General features: G+C 38.0%; 2 protein-coding genes across 7 annotated transcripts in view; both read right to left on the minus strand.

Annotated features, from left to right (window-relative positions):
• Positions 1-5,193: 5,193 nt before the first annotated feature.
• Positions 5,194-10,692, minus strand: LOC107266348 (probable serine/threonine-protein kinase tsuA). 4 transcript variants are annotated; one of them, XM_025083610.1, is made up of 5 exons: positions 10,327-10,692; positions 8,537-8,790; positions 7,949-8,049; positions 7,035-7,310; positions 5,194-6,899 (listed from the first exon to the last, which is right to left on the minus strand). In XM_025083610.1, the coding sequence occupies exons 3-5, from the start codon at positions 7,979-7,981 to the stop codon at positions 6,216-6,218; spliced, it is 993 nt and encodes a 330-aa protein (XP_024939378.1). In that variant the 5' UTR covers positions 7,982-8,049; positions 8,537-8,790; positions 10,327-10,692; the 3' UTR covers positions 5,194-6,215. The 4 variants fall into 4 exon arrangements, with proteins under 4 accessions (XP_024939378.1, XP_015592227.1, XP_015592226.1 ...); XM_015736741.2 differs by lacking the exon at positions 7,949-8,049 and having other exon boundaries at positions 5,194-5,807; positions 6,281-6,899; positions 10,327-10,691; XM_015736740.2 differs by lacking the exon at positions 7,949-8,049 and having other exon boundaries at positions 10,327-10,691.
• A 486-nt stretch (positions 10,693-11,178) lies between these two features.
• LOC107266311 (mucin-17) overlaps positions 11,179-20,485 on the minus strand; it is a 34,749-nt gene continuing 25,442 nt past the window's right edge. For all 3 annotated transcript variants that reach the window (XM_025083599.1, XM_015736658.2, XM_015736657.2), the window contains exons 4-5: positions 13,541-20,350; positions 11,179-13,464 (exon numbers count right to left, since the gene is read on the minus strand). In XM_025083599.1, coding sequence (XP_024939367.1) covers positions 13,144-13,464; positions 13,541-20,350 — 7,131 coding nt within the window. In that variant the 3' untranslated portion in view covers positions 11,179-13,143. The remainder of the gene's footprint in view (positions 13,465-13,540; positions 20,351-20,485) is intronic.

Here is a 20,485-nt window from a genome sequence, read left to right on the forward strand (position 1 = left end):
ACACCCTGTCTTCGTACGAATAACCTTAAGCTGTATTCACACGAAAACTTCTTCCTCCACTTTCGAATGTTGCACGTGAAAAAATATTCCTTTTCATAAATACGTTTGATTTTTATCACTGGATTCACTCAGGTGCTGTATATCTTGATAACTGGAACGAACGAATTGCGAGGTAAATTTACAATCCGGTAAGAGTCGCCACGTCTTGGATAATACGACGCCATTAACGAGAAAATGGGAATGAGTCAGATTCGTGTATAAAGAGGTTACACAGTATAACCAGGATGTAGCAGAGTAAAAAGGCGGAGATACGCGCTGAACTTAAACAATAATTTTTAATTCCTTAAAACCAATTGGGATATTTAAATTAATGTTGCCTTAAACGAGGAGTAAAGTGGATTGTGAATTTTTCACAGGCTTTAGGCTGATTCTGTGGCAGCGCTAGGCCTTTTTTTACTTTTAGGTTAGGTTCGTACTTCAGTTACGATAGCATGACAGGGCGCTTTGTCTGCGCATTATGCTGGGCCAGTTGCAATAGGACGCTCGGACTGGGCTGTAATGTTTCTTAGCCTCGGGACTTCTTTTCGTAATCCCGACTCAGCAAAAGCGCCTGGGGACTTCGGCGTGGAGTGCTGCTTTATTTTCTTGTTTTTTTTTACGAATTGACTACCGATACGGATCTTGGTCGGTATTGAGATACGAAAAGTGTACAGTTGTCATGTAAAACGAATACTCGTGCTGCACATGCAATTTGCAATTGTAATATTTTGTTATTTTTAATAATGTATTTTATTTGTGGTTATGTCAGACCTGGTGGGTTTAAAGAAAAGTTTTCAGAGATTAATTTTTTTTAGTTCGTTATTCATATTTCGTATGTTCGAAGGATGTGGGGATTTTTTGCTAATCAGGATCTTCTCTTTTACGTAGAAATGGGGTCGAAATTGAAAGTAAATTTAGTTTAATTTCTTATTAGATAAATTCAATTGACTTCCATTAAATAGTTGCTACCTTCTTTCAAAGTGTTTCTGCTCGTAATTATATATGACTGCAAATTGTACCTCGTAATTGCACGGTACGTTTCGTATCGGCAATTTATATAGGAAATCGTCTTTGCACAGGTACCTATAATTGCATTACGTTCTTAATCAGTACTTTTTTATGTAAGTATTACTCGCACGTAATAGTACTTACTTCTTAATAATTTACATTTATTAATTAACGGAATCGTTCGTCAAATTCAATTTTTGGTTAAAATTTAATATTTTCAAAAAATTTTCAAATTTCCACCGATCTTCCCAAAATTGTCATATTACGAAATTAACATTTTTATTACAAAAAATCATATCCTCGTACATATATATGTGCTGGCAATTTGAGATTGACATTTTGATCGGGTTAATAGTTGACACGAAAGAGAAAAAAAATGGCTCAGTCATTCTCGTGTGTGATTCGTTTGCGCAATACACCAAAAGCTGTGCTCGATAAGTAAACTAATACGTTTCATTGGGTGGAGTTGTCGACCGCAAGTCTCAAGTGTCTTGGCTACAGGTATACGTACACACGTGATATGGATGGATGGGTGCGCACGTGTGAACGGGCCTTAACACCCCAAACCATATAAAATCGTTTCCTCGAACGAAAGTGAAAATTCGTCTCCATAGGCGGTGACCTATATGTCTGATATATTATTTCAAAGCATCGCAAATAATGCATTGCATTTAAGATACGTATAGATTATACACGTCGTTACATAATTTGCAATGCATCAAATCATTATTACATATCTCAATGGCATTGGTCCCTCGTGTGATTCCGGGAACATATTTTGAAAACGAAAAAAAAAAGAAAAAGTTTTTGAAAAAAATTGAACAAGATTACCTTCGTAAAATATATCCCTAATTATTTCTGGGCCATTAATGACCGTCAGGTACTAAATGGTAACGGTTAACCTTCGTCTATACCGAAAGAGAAATAAATATCATGCCACCATTTAAAAGAGCCATTTCGTCATTTCAGAATTACGTCATACATCAAATAATAATAATAAGCAGGCCTTTTGTTATGTATATACAGCTCAAGACAGATCCAGACGAGAAGACATAGAAAGGAAAAATAATTATGGTTAACCAGTGAGCCACTGCTGTTATTGAGATAAGACAATCCTAGTCAGTTTTCAAAGAAATTTTAAGGATTCGTGTCATTGGGAAGAGAAGGTAGGTGTTAGATATTTTGTTAAATATTAACTTTATCTACAGTGAAAGTGACGTAGACACGATCCACGTATGTACGAATAGTGATAATGATGATATAAGAAAAAATTATTTTATTTGAAAGCAATAAAAAAAAATGTCTAAAAATTCTTTATATCCCAAAACTGAAACGTCCTGTAGCTACGTGATCGTAATAGCGGTATACGAAATGACCGGTAGTTAAATTCGTGAATCGTTACGCAGCATTTCACGCGGAGTGATGAATGGAGGCAGGTCGGCTCTGTAGAAATTGGCCGGTTCCCCTATGAATATTTATGGATGAGTATTAGTTATTAGAGCATTGCCGGGACCCAATTCCCGCAGCAACCAACTGTAGGTATATAGTCAGTCAGTCAATCAGTTGGTTGGTCCTCCGGCCAGCTGGCCAGTATTAGAGCAGTGTGCCAGTGAAAGTGATTTTTTGGGCGGACTCTTCTGGGCTATGGCTGTTGTCTTCGGTATCCCAACTACTTTCCCCTCTTCTCTCCGCCCCTGGATTTTATCGCCCCTTCCATTATCCCATCGACCGTCTCGTTGTACCAATTGATCACGTGGCTACGACCGCGCCCAAGACCCTCGGGCCCGAATTTACGACTAATTAGAGAACGTTCTAGAAATATCCTCCTTGCGTAAATTGAGACCTATTACTTACTTTGTTGGTGAGATGGAAAAAATTTTGTTTTACTTTAATTTTGGAAATTTTTGAAAGTTTGTATATATATTGCTTGCGATAAGATTGTTATTTATTTTTAACCGTATTGAATATTTATAATTCTTTAAATTAATCTCTCTGTGTCAGTTGGGTGGAGCAACTGGGAACAATGAACAAAACCAATTGTCCCGTTCTCGCCTTTTTTGGATCAACATGAATTAAAATGCAAACTGATGTATCGCTGCTATCGAGTAAATATTAAAAATTAATTAATATCGTATTCTTGTTATATGCTGTACAAAAATTTAAAAATTAACCTTCTTTCTTATATGAACATGCATCTATGAACAACAATTATTTGTAGTATATTTCCAATGATACTGTATGTAGAGTTATAGTGATGTTTAATAAGTGATAGTTATCATTAAATGGTATTGCAGATGCTTTCTTGATTAAGAGTTCCAGAACATTCCGCTAGATGGTTCTTTTAGCTTCATCTGTTTTCTTCTTTCTTCCTTACCAGCAGAGATAAGTAGGAAGATTGCCAGTGGGCTGATTTTCTTGAAACCAATTTTATTTGGGTATCGACGCGCAACCTGATTCTGAATTAAATATACTGCAAATTTCAAGGAAAAAGCTGATTCTCAGGCGTTTTCGGGATATAGTATTCTAGAGGTGCAATTTTTAAACCCGTATTCACAACTCGCTGTTAAAGCCACTAACAGAGTTGCTTGTAGTTAAAAGTTACTAAGATAAAATTGAAAAGCGCGCTATTAGCACTAAAAGCGAGATCTGAATACGGGCTTTCGTGTTTTTCCAAATTAATAGAATCACCTTTTTTATCTAGTATGGCAGTATGCATTCATTTATGGTGTACATACTTATATACTGTTAAGGCGGATCCAATGTACCAATTGAAACTAAAAAGTTCTTGCGCAACTCATTAAATTAAATTTTAAAAATCTAATCAGATTGCTATACAATATTATTATTTATTTTACCGGGAACTGACGAGCCGGTATGACCTGGGAGTTGGGTAGGAACAGGCCCAACTCCGCGAAAATGAAAGCTCTGACAGAACCTATCAGATAATGCGATAACTTAACAAATCCTGTCGATTTTTGGGGACGCGTAAAATCGAGAAACGCAACCGTAGGTGCAGATCTTTGGGGTCGCGTAAAATCAGCAAACGCAACTGGATGCACGAACGGGGGCGAACGGTTACGGAAAAGCACGGCCGCTCAGGCTGCTAGGTTTGAGGTAGAGAGGGTCGGAGTAAGCGCCCGGCAAATAGTGCGCGATACAGAGAGCAACGAATCGATAACGTAACAGAATGAGTCGGAGGTATTAATTCAAAATCTCTTTACCAATTAATAAATTGGGAGTACTCACCGGAGCTGGTGCAGCTGATCCGTGAATGCCGAGAACTGCATCCAGGAGATACTCGGGTGGGCACTGCACTAGAGCACAACACTACACCTCCGGAACACTCCCAGAAAATTCATAGAATTTCCTGGATATCGCGAGAGCAACGCGAAAACTACACGAGCGAGAACTTGCTACACTGTATCGAAACACGGCTAGAAAAACTATAAGCAGATATCACGGAAGCGCAGGGCAGCTCGTGACACCTCGGTCGGTGCCCCGAGACAGACTGCTTTGACAATAGCCAAATGCCAAATTCGAGAACTAATCATTCTGATCATCTGATTGGTCGAGATCCTTATAGCCGATAACTCTTCCATCTACCTCGAGTCGTCCCTTTAAACCAAATCGAGAGTGTTCCTTAGCGCATCGGTACGTAACTTCTGGAGATCCTCCACGGCCGCTTCCCCAGGTCATCGGGCGACAGCTGGGCACCGCATCCTTAACTCGGCTCAGGGGTTCCTCCCCTGCCCTTAACCGTATCAAAACTATAATTCCGCCCGCTCTACAGCCCTTTGCCCATCTCCAGCGGGGCGCCGGTGTTTCATCCGGGCTTCTGCCGATCCGTGGAGACGTCTCCGTCGGGTACTCTCCTCTACCGGGCAACTCGGTACGTCGAGACTATCTCGCCACGACAGATTCGAGCACCTCGACCTCAACTAAACAATAACGAAATCTTACGAGAGCATTGGCGTAACTATACGAATCAACCCGAGAGCGTAGCTTCTGAGCAGGGTGGCGACCCGAAGGGAACCAGAAATCGAGAACGTTATCTGTATCGGTAGCCGGAGTCGCCTTGTGACCGTGAATCGAAAAATCACGTCACAACTTATACATTAATCTAATATTTACAAATGACGTGATATATTAAAATGAAAAAAGTTTATTTCTGTATCTCAGCGTGACTTGTATAGATTGACTAAATGTGCGAATTAATTCGCAATTTACATTATTGGAGCCTCTTTCGAAATCCACCGAGTATTTACAAGCCGATTATGCTTCGGATTAGTTATATATATAATTAATAAAAAAAATAATGACAGTTTCAATTAATACGTGAAATTCGATTTCGAAATACATATAATTTCTTACTAGCGCAGTTATTATAATAATTATTATATTCTCGCGATATATATATCACTGTTAAATTAAACGTATTGACTTGTGTTATTAAAAATAAATTTGAGTGAATTAAAATTCTATAAAAAATTTTTACAATTTTCTATGATACTTTGTAACGATAGGAACATAAGATTAATATATTTTTAAGTTAACGTTACTAAATTAACATTAAATTTATAATGGGATGAGGTACGACTTTTTTTTTTTAATTTTTGTTCAATTAAACTTAGTTATCACGATTAACGGGAAAACTGTCTTTTAACAGTTTTTGGAAATTGGACTTGTGCCTTCTTGAAAGTGGCTGATCGTTATCGCACTTGGACGCGACAAAGAGGACGACTAAGAATTTTCTCTCGAGTCTAAAATTGAAAATTAGGGGAAAATTGGATTAAATTACTCTTATTTTTTACAGTACAACTACTTTTATCATTCTAGTTGTTCTACTCCTACAATACTGGACGGGTAGCACAATTTCCAAATTTGATTATAATCGTTTCAAAAATACTCAATGACGTGCTCAGTGCTAAAAGAAAAATGAACATAATATTGCAAACATGAACAGAAAGCTATTAACCAGTCAGGTGTACAGACAGTGATATAAGATAATTGTATAAAAATAACCAATCTGTAATATTTACAATACCTTGAACAGGAAGCTGCAATCACATATGAAATATTATATACCAAGTATACCGCAAAAGAAAGCACAAGTATTAAAACTCCACCGCCTAAGCTCAGCAAGCAATAATAAAATCACCATCTTTTCTTCAACAACTAGATGAATTTGAGAAATAAGTTCTAGGTGTATCATTCCTAGAATTCGTCACCGTACCGATTGTGGACTGTATATCCACGCTGTTTATATTAGAATTGTTGTTGCTGTTGTTGTTGCCATTGCTGTTTTGAGAGTTACTGGAGCTCTCCGTATTCAATGCATTATTTTGACCAGAATTTTCAGTGTTCACTCTTCTCTGTCCTCTACCAAAAGTACTGTTAATTATATTCGTAAGATATTGCGTCCCCGATAATAAAACCGTTGAATTTTGAGGCTGCGGATTAGCACGAACTGCGTCTTGTTCCTGTTTGTCTTCATCCGCGACGTTTCTTCTCGAGAAGTTCGAGTAATGTTGACTAGATTGACCGCCAGGTGTCAGCACAGTCCGTCCCATACTTTGATACACCAGACCGGATTGGTCCGTCGATTGGGAATGATGTCCATTCTGATCCGTGATTGGTCCGCTCTGAGACTGCGACGCTAGCGCCGCAGGTTCGGACTGAATTGCAACTGAATACGGTGGCGGATTTGAATTTCGACGGTTGGATATGGCTGGTCCCTCGTCTGGAAGTGGTGGAAGATTTGCATGTTCGGATCCATGTTCTCCGACCACTACCGTATAAGCCGGTGGTAAATCTGTGATCCAATAGTTTTCATATGCTGGTGGATTTATTACCTGAAAATAAATAGGTTACTTTCTAATTATTTCTGCGGTTCGTAAACGTTCGGAATTTGAATTTAAAACAAAATTGGTGGTCGCCTCCGTATTATTAAGTCGATCTTTTTTTTTAATATAATGAAAAATGGATACCTCGGGATAATTATCCACTCCTCCCGATACTGTCTCTAGTCTTCTTTCTCTTCTTCTTTGTCGCCCAGCTTGCCACTCCTCTTCTTCCATCATTGCTCTCAGATGGGCTCTTCTTGCGTTGCACGTTGCGTAACCGCAGGCGACCAAGAAAAGCAATGTAAGGACTGTTAAGGCAATCCACATGTACGTCCATCGCAGTAATATGGAAGCGATCATGGCCGCTCCCACCCATGCTATTACAAGGGTGGCCAATGACCTACCCGAGCAGTCTGAATCCTGAAATGCAAAATCTATTACTCATTACTTGTAATTTTATTATCATTCAAGTTATTATTATTAGTATACACGATCGTAGAGTGACTTCAGTCAATGTTATTATTATATTTTTGGAAATCATTTTTTTATTGGACATTGCGTCACGATTTTGAAGATATACTTAATAAGCTTTCAAGCATCATGAAAAATGATTTTTACAGGAATAAATTATTTTGTAATTTGTTTGCAATAGCGTGGGATATGAAGAGATAATGTGGATGCAGGTTTTTTGAAAGGTGATAAATAACATTGATAAGAAAACAAACATATCTTTCTTTCTACATGAGTCTGTAATTTTTTTTAGTTTCATTGTTCACGAGTCCTGATATTTCATTAGATTAGTGGCTTTTCGCGTTTAACTTAAGACTTGGAACTGAATATTTTGAAAACCTTGTGATACGTCATGTGGACTTGAATTTTTTTTCTAAATTTCGGTTATTCATCGCCAAATTAAGGATCTGTCGTCGATTTGCAAAATGAAAATTTTATTATAAAGCATGCGATCGGAAATGAATTGTTAATAGCCGGATGTGTATTTTTTTTCAAATTTTTCTTTTTAGAAATTAAGAATTTTTCATTTCCAAAATATCGACACATACGCTCGACGCAAAATAGTTGATAGTGTCGTCCATTGTGATGTTTCCACGATATACGTTGTTTTCAACCCTTATTACAGATGATCGAATTATCCTTTCAATGGCTGAAAAGAGATGCATACCTATAGATTTTGGGATTTTACTTGACTATGACCTGCAATTTGACTATAGAGTATTGATAGCGATTTAAAAAAATAGATATGTTTAAATTCTGCAACAAAACTGTTTTTTTTTTTGTAATTTTTGATTAATTCATAATTTTGAAACAAACCTCTTGGTGAAGCAAATAAACAATAACACAGAAATCGATACTAATTGTACAAAAATTAAAGATAAATGCTATATTCTAAAGCAACAATTACTGTCATAGGCTTAATAACAAGAAAATTTATTAGAGAAAGAGAAAGAAAAATTTACAAAAGCTTAAAATTATCACATGCACAGAAAGCATAAGATTGATACTAGATTTAAAGAAAAAAAAAGTAAATTCACGTACCAAAAAATATTTTTTGCCAATTATCTATACATATACCTATAACGTTTATATATATATATATATATGTATATATTTATTTATTTAAATACACGTACGGTTTCATTTTCGTATTGCCGCGTTGGATTCGTCATAATAGAACCGTGAGTCCCTGCACGTATCATCCTTCTGTTTGTTTCAAGATACGTATGACGGACGCAATACGAAAGTGGCATTTACGTAAAAATTTTGATTTTTAAAAAAAATCTCTTCTTCACAGACTTCCACTGTCCTCTTGTACTTGTATAAATCGCCTACCTGCTACCACTGAGCTCTCTACGAACTTCTAATCGTGTTCGAAATTAATTGGAACCTGTTTAAAAAAAATTTTTAATTATTGCACATATTATATATTTAAAAAAAAATAGTGACGAGCAAAAAAATTGCGTTAATCAATCAAATGAATTCTAATTGAATATTTGTTTTTACATTTAATTATATATAATATATAATTGTATACTATATTTATTCCCCGTACATATATACGTGTATGTATAGTAATGCGTACTAGTTTCTACTATTTGTGTGTTGTCTATAATACCAACAATATAACAATAAGACCCGCAATTTCTTATCACTCGCCATTATCATTCCTAGAAACCAATTGATGTATTTCAGAAATATAATCGAAATAATATTGAAACATAACGTATAGTCTGTATTAAAAAAGCGTGAAAAAAATTATGATTGTCGCTGTCAAAAAAAATAAGTAGACAAAAATAATCAATTATATTTTCCTCAGATTTTAATCGTACTTTAATCTCGAACAAAATGTCTTTATTCGGAGTTTAGTCATTGGCCGACAATGAAACTCATGCCGATTGATATAAAAGCGTGTAACAGAATTAAAAAAAAAAGTAATAATAATAATGTACATCGATAACAGATTTATATATCGCACTATCATTGATCGTGATTTCTGAAAAGCATTGCCTCACCGTAACATGAGACTCGAACGTCCCTGTAAACGGCCAACGTAGAGACAAGACGAATTCGCTTTTGCAAAATGATAATAGTCGTAATTAATTTTATCTCATTATTCAATTATCTTATCGCACGGCTTATCAGTTTAATCGCGGAGACTACGAAAAAAAAATTGGGTTTGAAAGTAGAATGAAAAATAATATATTAAAAAAAAAGGCAACTCAACAATTAGAAATCGTCTCGGTAACGTGGCAGGTATGCCCTGTGAGTGCGCCTGCACTCAAATTCAAATAAATTTGCATGCTCATAGGTTATGTAAATCTCATTGATAATCATTATTACAAGGCATCCCCTTAGAAATTAGAACGACAGTAGTTGCAACTGCATGTGCCGTTGGTGATTTAAAAAAATTTGTAATTACTGCCGTTCACGCGTTACGTGTCTAAATATACCCAATATTTGTTTGCAAATTTGTAAAATTTTTTTGCACGACTTTGTATGTATGTCAATGCTAATTTCTAACTTTTATTATCTCGCATATGTCTTTCGTAATGGGTTTTACTGTCAGTTGGTTAATGAGATTCGCTTAGTCAATTGCAACTGTATTTTTTTCTCGAGAGATTTAAAGTGAAATTTATGTGCGTCAAATCGTATATAATTTTATCATTTAATATTTTGATTTCGCAAAATTTATTACTCTAATGCATATATGCATGCTTATTCATTATACGTTGATTTTCAATAATTCTTATCTTAATTTGCACGTAATCAAGAATTTGATTTGCATAAATATTTTTTAGCTGTTCAACTGGAAACATTACATAAATACAAAGACCGTATCCTTGGCAGCAAGCGTTAATAAATAACGATACAATTAATAAAGGATAAAAATAAAATCCAAACAATAAAATCATATGACACGCACCTGCATCGTAATCCCTTCAGACACAAAGAAATCAACATTTCTCAAGACAGCTGCATGCAATCAAAAAAGCTTTCAGATGCACAAACGCAGCCGCACCTGCATATCTGCCAAGTCTAAAAATAACGTACTAAGATCGATAAACGAAATATCAATGATAGTTTCCGAATTCTTCACTAAACAAGTCGAAGTCTACACAGATTCACTGTTAAAGTCACAACGTGGCACACGGTATCTGCAGCTGCGAGACAAAAAACATAAAAGCTTCGAAAATTCGGAAAACAGTATACCATATATATATAATTGACGTAAAGAGGTTAACTACGAGTGTCCCTCGCACCTGTACGTACGTAACTAAAGGCCGCATATGCCATCGTCATTTTGATAACATAAAAATGTTGATAAGGCGTACACCTATCCTCCTACTGCAAGATACAAGATTCTCCCACTTTGTATAACTTCGTTATCTATCTCTGCCTTTTTTTCTACGTACGACAGATTCTTATATTACACCTTTGAGACCCCGTGACCTCTGACCTTCTCTAAATAATCCAACAACCTGGGTCGTAGAGAGCTTATGGTCAGAAAATGGGGTATTATCTGATTATCGAATTTCCGCCAAATCTGATAACAGCCGATTCACGGTCTGGCGAGTAATGGCGATCGACGTGACCTTGTTACATAATATTTTATAACTTTCAGCTGACTTCAGTTTTGGGATGTGGCCCGAATTCGTAACGACCATTAGAATGTTTGTACAAATTAGAAGTGTATTGTACATATGTATACTGATCTTAATGATAAGAATTGGAATACAGTGATCCTAAACACAGAGGAAGATCACGAACACATGACATATATATTTTACTTTTATTTTCGAATAGTCATTTCATAGTACATAACATATTGCAGAATTCTAATACCTGTTTATTTATTAGTCTCGTACCTCGGGAGTCGCCTGAAAGATTCTTCGTTCGGACATAATGAAAAAAAGTTTCAAATTGTTGAAAAAAATAAAATAGCACCGTAACTACTAAACTATTATTGAGAAAGAGCTGAAAATTAATAGTGTCGATGACAACGTTTTCGTCCTTCACGATTAATTTTAGGATCGACCAATCGCGTTCTTGCATTCTTCTCAAATGTTGCACGTGATTGGTTAATCTTGTGTTGAATTTCGTACGGTGGAAAGGTAATCGATATTGAATTCAATCCAAGTCCTGTACGTAGCTAGGCAGGCATTTTACGTGTTCGGTCGGCAGCTAAGAAAACTTCCTTACCGACGGCCGATAAATTAATTTTCTTTTCAACTGATGAAATTTCTTCTGAATCAAAAATTTTATTATTACTTAAAATAATGAAGATAAGACATTGCACTCGGTAGGCAGAGATGCATAGAATAATTCCTCCCCTCTTTTCTTCACTCACATATGTACAAACTCTCACACGTAACGCAGTCAAAACTGCGTGTTCATACAACTTCTTGTCATACACACAACGACGAAAGGACAAGCACACGCTGAACAATAATTATAGTCGGCCCACGAGTAAAGTAACTTTTGGAAGGGGCCATCCTCCTATGACGTTCAAGGTAAAAGAGACACCTGGAGCAGGATCTTTTACTCGTAGAACGACTGTATACATGAAATATGACGTTAAAGATACTGTTAATACTTGACGGTTAAACGTTCTCTTTTTTTTTTTATCGATAAATCGGGGAAGTGGGGAACTGTTAAAAGTTAGTCATAGGGTAAATACGAATGTCAATCAGGGTCCAAACCGAAATTATAATAAATACCAAACTGATGCGCAACTTTCGAAATACTTTCATTCGCGCGTAAATATATGTTATGGCAACTTGTTTTGCAAATATTTATTTTGAATTGTTAATTTTTTAGGCACAATGAAAAAAAAGGAATTGACGTGCCGTTACTGTAGGTAGATTGTGTATTAATATAATTTCAAAAATTATTTTCTGCCTTTAACTTAATTACTGATTTTGCATATTGAACTATAATTGATTTGGCATTTATATGGATGACGCATTTGATTGACTTGCTAGCTATACTTTTTTTTTTTTGTAAATCATGCAAATCTAAGATTTCGAAAGTTAACGGCGTTTTGGACGATGATCAAGATTTTGTCTTTTGATCTTTTTTTCGGTACGCTAATGGCATCGGAGTCGAAAAACCTGGAGGTTTTTGAAAATAAGGTAAATTCTCCGAAAGATCTCGGCAATTTACTTTCGCTCGATCGCTTTGGCCGAACCGCGTGCCAGTGAATAAATAAAGTTATACTAGAACCATAACCAACCCCCATTTTGGAGTGTTTTACATTTACAGTAATCCGCTACTCCTCTTTCTTCGTTCCTATCTTTCTTTTTTTTTTCTAATACACACTTCACTAGTTATACTGTAATTAAGTTAGACTTTTTAATCCTAGTCGTTCGATTAAGCATCTTCGGGAGATCGCTTCGACTTTAACGAGGATTCACAAGAAAGTGGGAAAAACATTTTTAATATTTTACCCATGCTTTTAGAGCACCCTATATATATATATACATATATATATATATGGGTGAATCATGTGTGCGTTCAATTGTCAATTATTTATAAATATCGTTTAAATAATAGAAGCAAAACAGAACTTGGCAATATTTCGAATTTTTCGCTAATAAATATAGCACCACGAAACTTTTTGAAAATAAAATCTCGAAATATTAAAAGTTTTGAAACGTCCCGAATTTCGAGATGTTATCAAGTTCGCCAAAAATATAATAAATAACCAATGAATATCTGTTTGGTAATTATTTTAAAAAATCTAAGGCAACAGCCTTGGATTAAAACGACCCATGTGCAGTATCAAACCAGTTGGATTGTGTCTGACGAAATACAAAAATGGTCGATCCAGTTTGAGTCTTGGTTTGTCCGATGCATTTGCTTGCCTTGCGGTCCTGTGCGATTCCTCGGGTTCTTCAAAATCTTGTGGTGGCGTGCTGGCATCTATATTTTCATAATTGTCTACTTCTTCACTCAAATCCAGACGACCTCGTACATTCCGTAAAGGACTGGCTGGATAGACCTCGACATGATGTCGCCCGGTTATTATATTCTCTTCTCCACAAGTGCTGAACAGATTAATCTGCAAGAAAGCATGAGGAAAAAAATAATTCGAAGATGAGCAAAATAAATAGTCAATGAAATAACGTGATACTAACTTGTAACATATCTGCCAGATGAAAATTGTGTCTAGCGCTGTTGATGCCTTTGAGGTCAGCATGATTCGAGAACAATTCCTCAAGTCCCATTCTTTTAAGTGCTGCAGTTGCATTAACAACCGAACGATGACTAAATTTGGGAACCTGCAATTCGAGTCCAGGTCTGGGCACCAGAACCTTAAGTAATTTTTCCCAAGCACCTTGAGTGAAAGCTCCTTCGACAAGTCTTTGTTCAAGTCTGTCTAGACTATCGCCTGGAGCTGCATGTCCTTGTTGTCCAGGAATAACAAAAATAGTAGAAACTAATTTATCAACGCCACCCATAGCGATGGCAGTGGCGTCGAGTCCAGGTTCGTATCCAGCAAGAACGCCAGATCGCCACGTAGTGGCAGGAACTGGAACTAACTTCCTTTGTCGAATAGCCGGTGAAACGGCGAAGTACAATTCACCGTCACGACCCTCAGAGGTGGCGCCACTTGAGTTACAATCCGTTTGAAAGACGTTGGCAGAAAGTGCCGCAAGTGGTGACCTCAAGGGGACCGTATTGCCCTTCACAAAATCTTTAATTCTGCCTCCAGTTTGCTTTCTAATTAAGAAGTTAGTGCGCCTGCGCACGAGATCACTGATGGTGGCAAAATTAACTTCGGCTACAAAGCCCTCGTAGAACTGTTGGGCCTGTTCCTTGTAGAAGGGCATAAGCCTACCTACTTTGTTCCGGTCAGCAAAAAGGACCCTGACGAAAGCAGCGTTAGCGATTCCTTGATTTCTAGCTAAGCTCACGGTATCAGTCACATTTTGGAAAACCAGATGCGGATTGAATGTGGCTACATCATCCAGCTTGAGAACATCATTCATCTGATTGGAAGTGGGACCACGGGCCCCTAAGAAAACCATGGCGAGTATACTGGTCATGCCAAATGGCGAAAGAGCCAATGACCTAGCTGTACTCAAGCCCTTATTGGTAGCGGTCCAAAAACTAAATGCCAATTCGTTGCAGAGGCGTGCGAAGTACTGCATGTCATGATCAAGATTTTTCACGCTGCTCTCCAGCCCTGATGCACTCTGTGATGCCTCTAATGCTATCGTATCGGCAGGTTCAACATTATTTTCGGAAGTGGAGCCGGTAGTTCCAGTTTCGGATGTTTTCATTGGTTTCTTCAACGGTGCATTTGTAGTCTTCACACTCGAACCTGGTACCTGTTGAGGAATTAGCGTCCATTTTTCTTCTGAACTTGAAACCCCTTCGTGATCTGCTTTTTTGATACTCAAACTGGGCTTCTGCTTGTCTTCACCTTTTATTGGGCTATTGGAATTCTTTATGTTAGATGGCGTCGTAAAACTGGGTCTTTTCTGTTCCGTTGGCAAAGCTGGTGTCCCAGCTTGGATATTCTGTGACGATTGCAAGGGCTTCGTTGTTTTAATCGTTTCGCCCAATTTTGAGTAAGGATACTCCTCTTTGTTCATCGATACTTGAGGCTCATCTGTCATTGAGGCACTGATTGCGGCTTCTTTTGTTGGTTCTTTTTTAAGATCTGTTACAATTGGTTTGCTATTTACGGCGGTAACAACTGGTTTTTTCTTTTCTCCTAACTTTTCATAATGACCCTCGTCCTTTGAAACGAGCGATGCCTCGACGTTGGTCTTCGTTTCATCCTTATTGTTGATTACGGGTTTGTCTGTTTTTTCCTCATTCAACTTCAGTTTAGATGCTCCTGAAACATCTGGTACAACATTATCTCCTGTTTCAGGATTTTTAACCTCAGAAGGCTTGCTTTCCTCTTTCTCCCCTAATTTCATGTAAGAATCCATAATCTGTGACACGTTCCTATCATTTTCTTCAGGTTTTAAGGCAGTCTTATCAGTTTGTGCAACGTTCACAGAGGTTTCAGGTATGGTCTCGACCTTGTTGTAGACTGTTTCAGGCTTTGTGGTAAATACGACTTCAGGTTCAGGTGTCTTCTTTAGACCTTCCTGTACTGTTGGTGGTTTTTGATTTATAGTTTCAGCTAGTTTTTGTGGTGTTTCATCTGAAATTGGATGTTTGGTTACCAAAACGGCAGTGTCATTCACTTGAATTCTAATTTCTTGAGTTTTCTGTGGCACGATCTCCACAAATTCTGTTTTTTTGTTATCACTCTTATTTGACGATTGAGTATCAGCTTGACTAAGTGACGCAATTGGTTTTGGTGGCTGTAACAATTCGGTCAGAGTTACTGGAACCGTTGAAGTGGTTGGAGATTCGGAATTATTCAGAGTATCGGCTTCCAACTTAGTCTTTTCCGGTTGTGTAATTTGTTCGATTCTTATCATTTCTTGTTTATCTTCGGAAATGACGTCACTTTTTATATCAGACTTTTGGGTTGTGTCATTTTCGTTTATTCCAGCTGTACTTGTTTTAGATGATATTTCAGTCGCACCATTAGAATTTGTTTGAGATTTCAGGGCGTCTAAGCCTGATGATAATTTTTCGTTTTCTACAGGTTTTTCTTCAGCTACAACATTCGTAGAACTTTCCGAGGGACTTTTTACAGGAATCACAGTCGTAAGTGGGCTTTCCATTGATTCCGTTAATTTCAGTTGTTCGGTTGTTTCGGGAACTTGATCAGGTTTTTTCGTTTCAACAAAAGTACTTACGATTGGTAAGTCAGTCAGTTGGATTTTTTGTGGAATTTCAATGTGACTCGTTTCAGGACTTATATCTATTCTCACTATGGGTGTCTCAGGCTTTATCGTTTTCTCCGATTCTTCCGAATTGGTAGTTGACGAATCCTCGTATTTAATCGTAGCTGAATCCTGAGTCGCAGTCGTAGATTCAGCAACTGAAGCTGAACTTGATGTATTGGTGCTGGATTCTGGAGATTTAACAGTATCATTCTGCACTGTTATAAGAGTTTCCTCAAGTATTTTTTCAGGCATGGAAGAAGTAGTTTCTGAGACATTTTCAACAAGAGTTTCTGAAGTTTCAGACTTTGTGTCTTGACTTTCCAATTTAATAAAACTTGGCTTACCTTTTGCATCACTTATAGTAGTTAAGGGAATTTCAGAAATAGTTGCAGATTCAGTATTACTATCATTTTGAGATTCAGTTCCTGTTTCAGTCATCAAAAACTCAGTCGTCACTGCTGGAACAAGCTTGTCAGTAGAAATGGCAGGCTTCGATGTTTCAGTATTAGCAGGCGTCTTCACATCTGCTTCGCTGTCAGCAACCATAGAAATCTTTTCGCCTGAAACAGGTAGATCTATCCTAACAAATGGCACTTCCGTTGCTGATTCAACTGGCATCCTTTCTGTAGGATTTTGCGGTTGATCCTTTTCCTTAACTTCCAAAGATTCATTTTCTACTTCTACAGTGTTCAAGTGACTATCCAAGATTTGTTCAGTATTGTCCTGAATCTTCTCCGTAGTGGAAACTGTCTTTTCAGGCCCACTCTCAGAATTTGTTTCAGTTCCAATATTTTCAGTGGAAATCGGATGCATCGAAATTTTAACGTTCTCTTCAGTTTCAGGCTTAGATATTTCAAGTTTCACCGACATATCCTTGGATGGGGTTTCTTCAGAATTTTCCGATATCCCACTAATCAGGGAAGCTGACACCATTTCCGGAGCTGCAGAAACAACCTCAGTGGTACCCGCCGGAAATCCAGCAATAAGGCCACTAGCAATACTGCCAGCTGAGACTTTTGAATTTTCAGGTAAAGTAAGCAACTCTAATGATGATGTGCTGGTCTGGGTAGGTACAGTTTCTAGCATCTGATTTATAACCGAAACAGCATCTGTAAGCTGAATTCTCACGACTGGAGACTCAGTACTTTTTTCAGCATCTTCAGGTGTTGTTAGAACGATAGAAGATATTTCAGGCTTTGCATCTGTTATATCGATTCGCGTTATTGGTGTTTCAGTGCCAGTCACAGACGATTGACTATCTTCGATTAATGCGGTATCCTGTTTCGAGGGCGTATTATCAATGACTTTTTCAGTGTTCTCGTCAGGTGAACCAGTTGTCTGTTCTTTTTGGAGTACAGGCATTTCAATCATTATATTTTCAGAAACATTTCCAGGCGCAATCTCAGGCGTCATCGATTCAGTAATTTCCGGTGCTTCGCTGCTAATTTCTGTCTTCTGTGTTGAATCTTTCGTACTTGGCTCTACATTTGATTGTGTTTCAGGTATTTTAGGAGTCTCCGTCCTTGCAGGATCCGTTACAACTTCAGCCATAGCAACTTTAGTCTCTGTTTCAGAAGGTTCAGGCTTATTATCCACAACTGGAGCATCATTTATAGCTTCTGATATTGTAGATTCGTATAAATTTTTATCAGGCAAATCGATTCTGTTTATTGGTATTTCAGGTTTTTCTGTCTTTATTAGTTCTTCAACTTTTTCCGTAGACGCTGGAGCACTTACTTCGTTAGTTGCTGTGATTTCAGACTTAATGTCTGAAGCATTTACAGCTGCAGGGGTATCCAATTGCACTGATGAAACATTAGGCGTCATTACTGAACTTTCAGGAATTTCTGTTTGTTCCGTCTCTTCAGAGAATTTAGTTTCCTGATCAGGCTTAATAGCTGGAACTTTTCCGTGCTCGACAACAGTTACAGCGGGTTCAGACTGCACCACTTCAGCTGGTTCCGTGGATGTACTTTCTGAAAGGGTCATCACTGAAGGTGCAGCATCCGAAATTTGGGACATCATACTCGATAATGAGTCAGCCAATTCTGTAGATAAAGAATCCACGGGTTTCTCAGCATCCATGAACGTAGCAGTTGTAGATAACTTCAGATCGCTAGAATCAGCGCTACCGTTTGAATTCTTATTATCTGCAGTAGATGCTTCAGGTTTCGTTTCTTGACTGCTACTACCAGGCACTTGATCTACAACACCAGTATTCATTTCTGAAGTACCGCTTTGTTCAGGATTTGTCAAAGTACTAATAACTTTCTCTACATTAGGCTTTGTTTCAGGCTGTACTTCAGGTTTCCTTATTTCAGCTTCAAACTGCGTATCTTGTACTTTCTCCAAAACTTCCTCTTGTTTGGTACTTGTTTCCGGTACTGTAACTGGAGCCACTTGTGGGGTCGAAATGTCGGTCGGTTCAGGATTTTTGACCGAAATCGATGAATTCATTGTATCCGCTGCAACTTCCGAAGATGAAAGCCCAGTATCTGATACAGTTGGTATTTCAGATGTGTGTGCTGATGTTTGAGAAGGCTTTTGTTCTTGGGTGCTGGTTGCTTCAGGCTGTTTATTTGATATAAGTTCAGTTACGATGGAGCTCACGGATTCTGGTAATAGATTTTCAATCAGAGAAACGCCCTGTACAAACAAGCCTGGTAATGTAGATGTTTCAGGCTTTTCGTCTTCTGTGGGAGTTGAAATCTCTGTCTGTGGATTTACCGATTCTGCTGTTACATTTGTTTCTTTGGTGGGCGTTACTTTTTCCATCTCATCTTCGACATTAGAACTGACAGTCAAATTCTTCGTTTCCGTAAACACGGATCCTTCGGAATAATTTTGAACAACGGGAACCTCAGGTTTTTCCTTAATGTCAATTTGAATTGTATCACTTGATTCAATTTCAGGCTTCTCTCCTGGTTTCAAATCAGCTGCAGGATTTTCCTGAAGTCCTTCTACCTTAATCGAGGTCGACTGTGTTTCAGAAATAACACTAACCGTATGAGGCATATCAATTTCATTCGGAGAACTCGTAATTTCAAGAGGTACAGTTTCCGGCTCAGTCCAGGATGTTGAAACTATTTTCTGCTGATCATCTACAATTTCAGGAATAGTGGTAGACACTGAAGCACCTCCTAGAACTTCAGGGCTCGCTGTGTTAGGAACAGATGGTTGTTCTTTAAGAATTTCTGAATTCTCTACCGGAATCAACGGAACCGCATGCATTACTTCGGTAACCTGCAAAATGTCTTCTGATCCTTCAGCCGTCCCTGAAGCTTCTGGAATTTCAGGTTTTAATGTCGCAGTATTTTTCTCCGTATCGACAACCTGCTGAACCATCCCTGGTAATTCCGTCACTGTTTTTGTATCATCTTCCTGAACAATGTCCAGGGACTGGTTCTTGGTGTCAGCTGATATTGTATTCAGCATCTGAAACACGGGCATTTCTCCCATGTCAGTTTCCGGCGTTTGCGGTTTTATATCCATCGTTATAACAGGTACCTGAATCATTGGCTTTTCCGTAGTCATCGATGTTTCAGAAACAGCCAAAACCGACTTATTTGTCTCAGGCTCATCTTGAAGCTTCACAGGTTCAGGGGTACCGAGCAAATTCGTAACAGTTTCCTGATCTTGCTTCGACGGAATAATTGTTTCTGTCGTTGATATCGTTTCAGGCTTTGTATCTTGTTTCAGGGGCGTTCCAGCCGCTTCAGGCGGATTCTGCGATACCTCTGTCGTTACAGGAACGACAGTTCCAGGTTCGTGACTAGCTTCCTTCGTGGGAGTATCATCGTTCGAAGCACTAGGGACTTGTTCAGGCTTTGTCTCAGATATTTCAGGCGCCTGTACAGGCTCCTTAGTTGTTATCGGTACCAGTTGCTGCATGGATTCCGTAGGCGTATCCTGTTCTGTCGTTTCAGAAACATTTTTAACTGGTTCAGGCTTCATTTCAGGTATCATAACGAGCTCAGGAGTGCCAAGTGACGCCGAGTCGACGTCACCAGCTAAAATTGATGGCAGGATACTACTCCATTCAGCGTTGGCGTGACCTGGAATCGTTGGGACCGACGTCATCACAGCCATCGGCTTGCTCAACTCACTTTTCAGCACGTTCTGAACATTCTGAACTACGTCTGCGACCTGTAAAAATTAATTGGCACGTATTACGCCCGAGTGACATACAAATTAATAGAAAAAAGAAACCCACTGTTACAGTAAATTTATATTTTACACTATCTCAACTTAATCCACAGTTTCCTAAACGTCAATATGAAC

This window comes from Cephus cinctus, unplaced genomic scaffold (genome assembly GCF_000341935.2).
Source record: "Cephus cinctus unplaced genomic scaffold, Ccin1 Ccin1_scaffold0307, whole genome shotgun sequence".
Lineage (NCBI taxonomy): Eukaryota > Metazoa > Arthropoda > Insecta > Hymenoptera > Cephidae > Cephus > Cephus cinctus.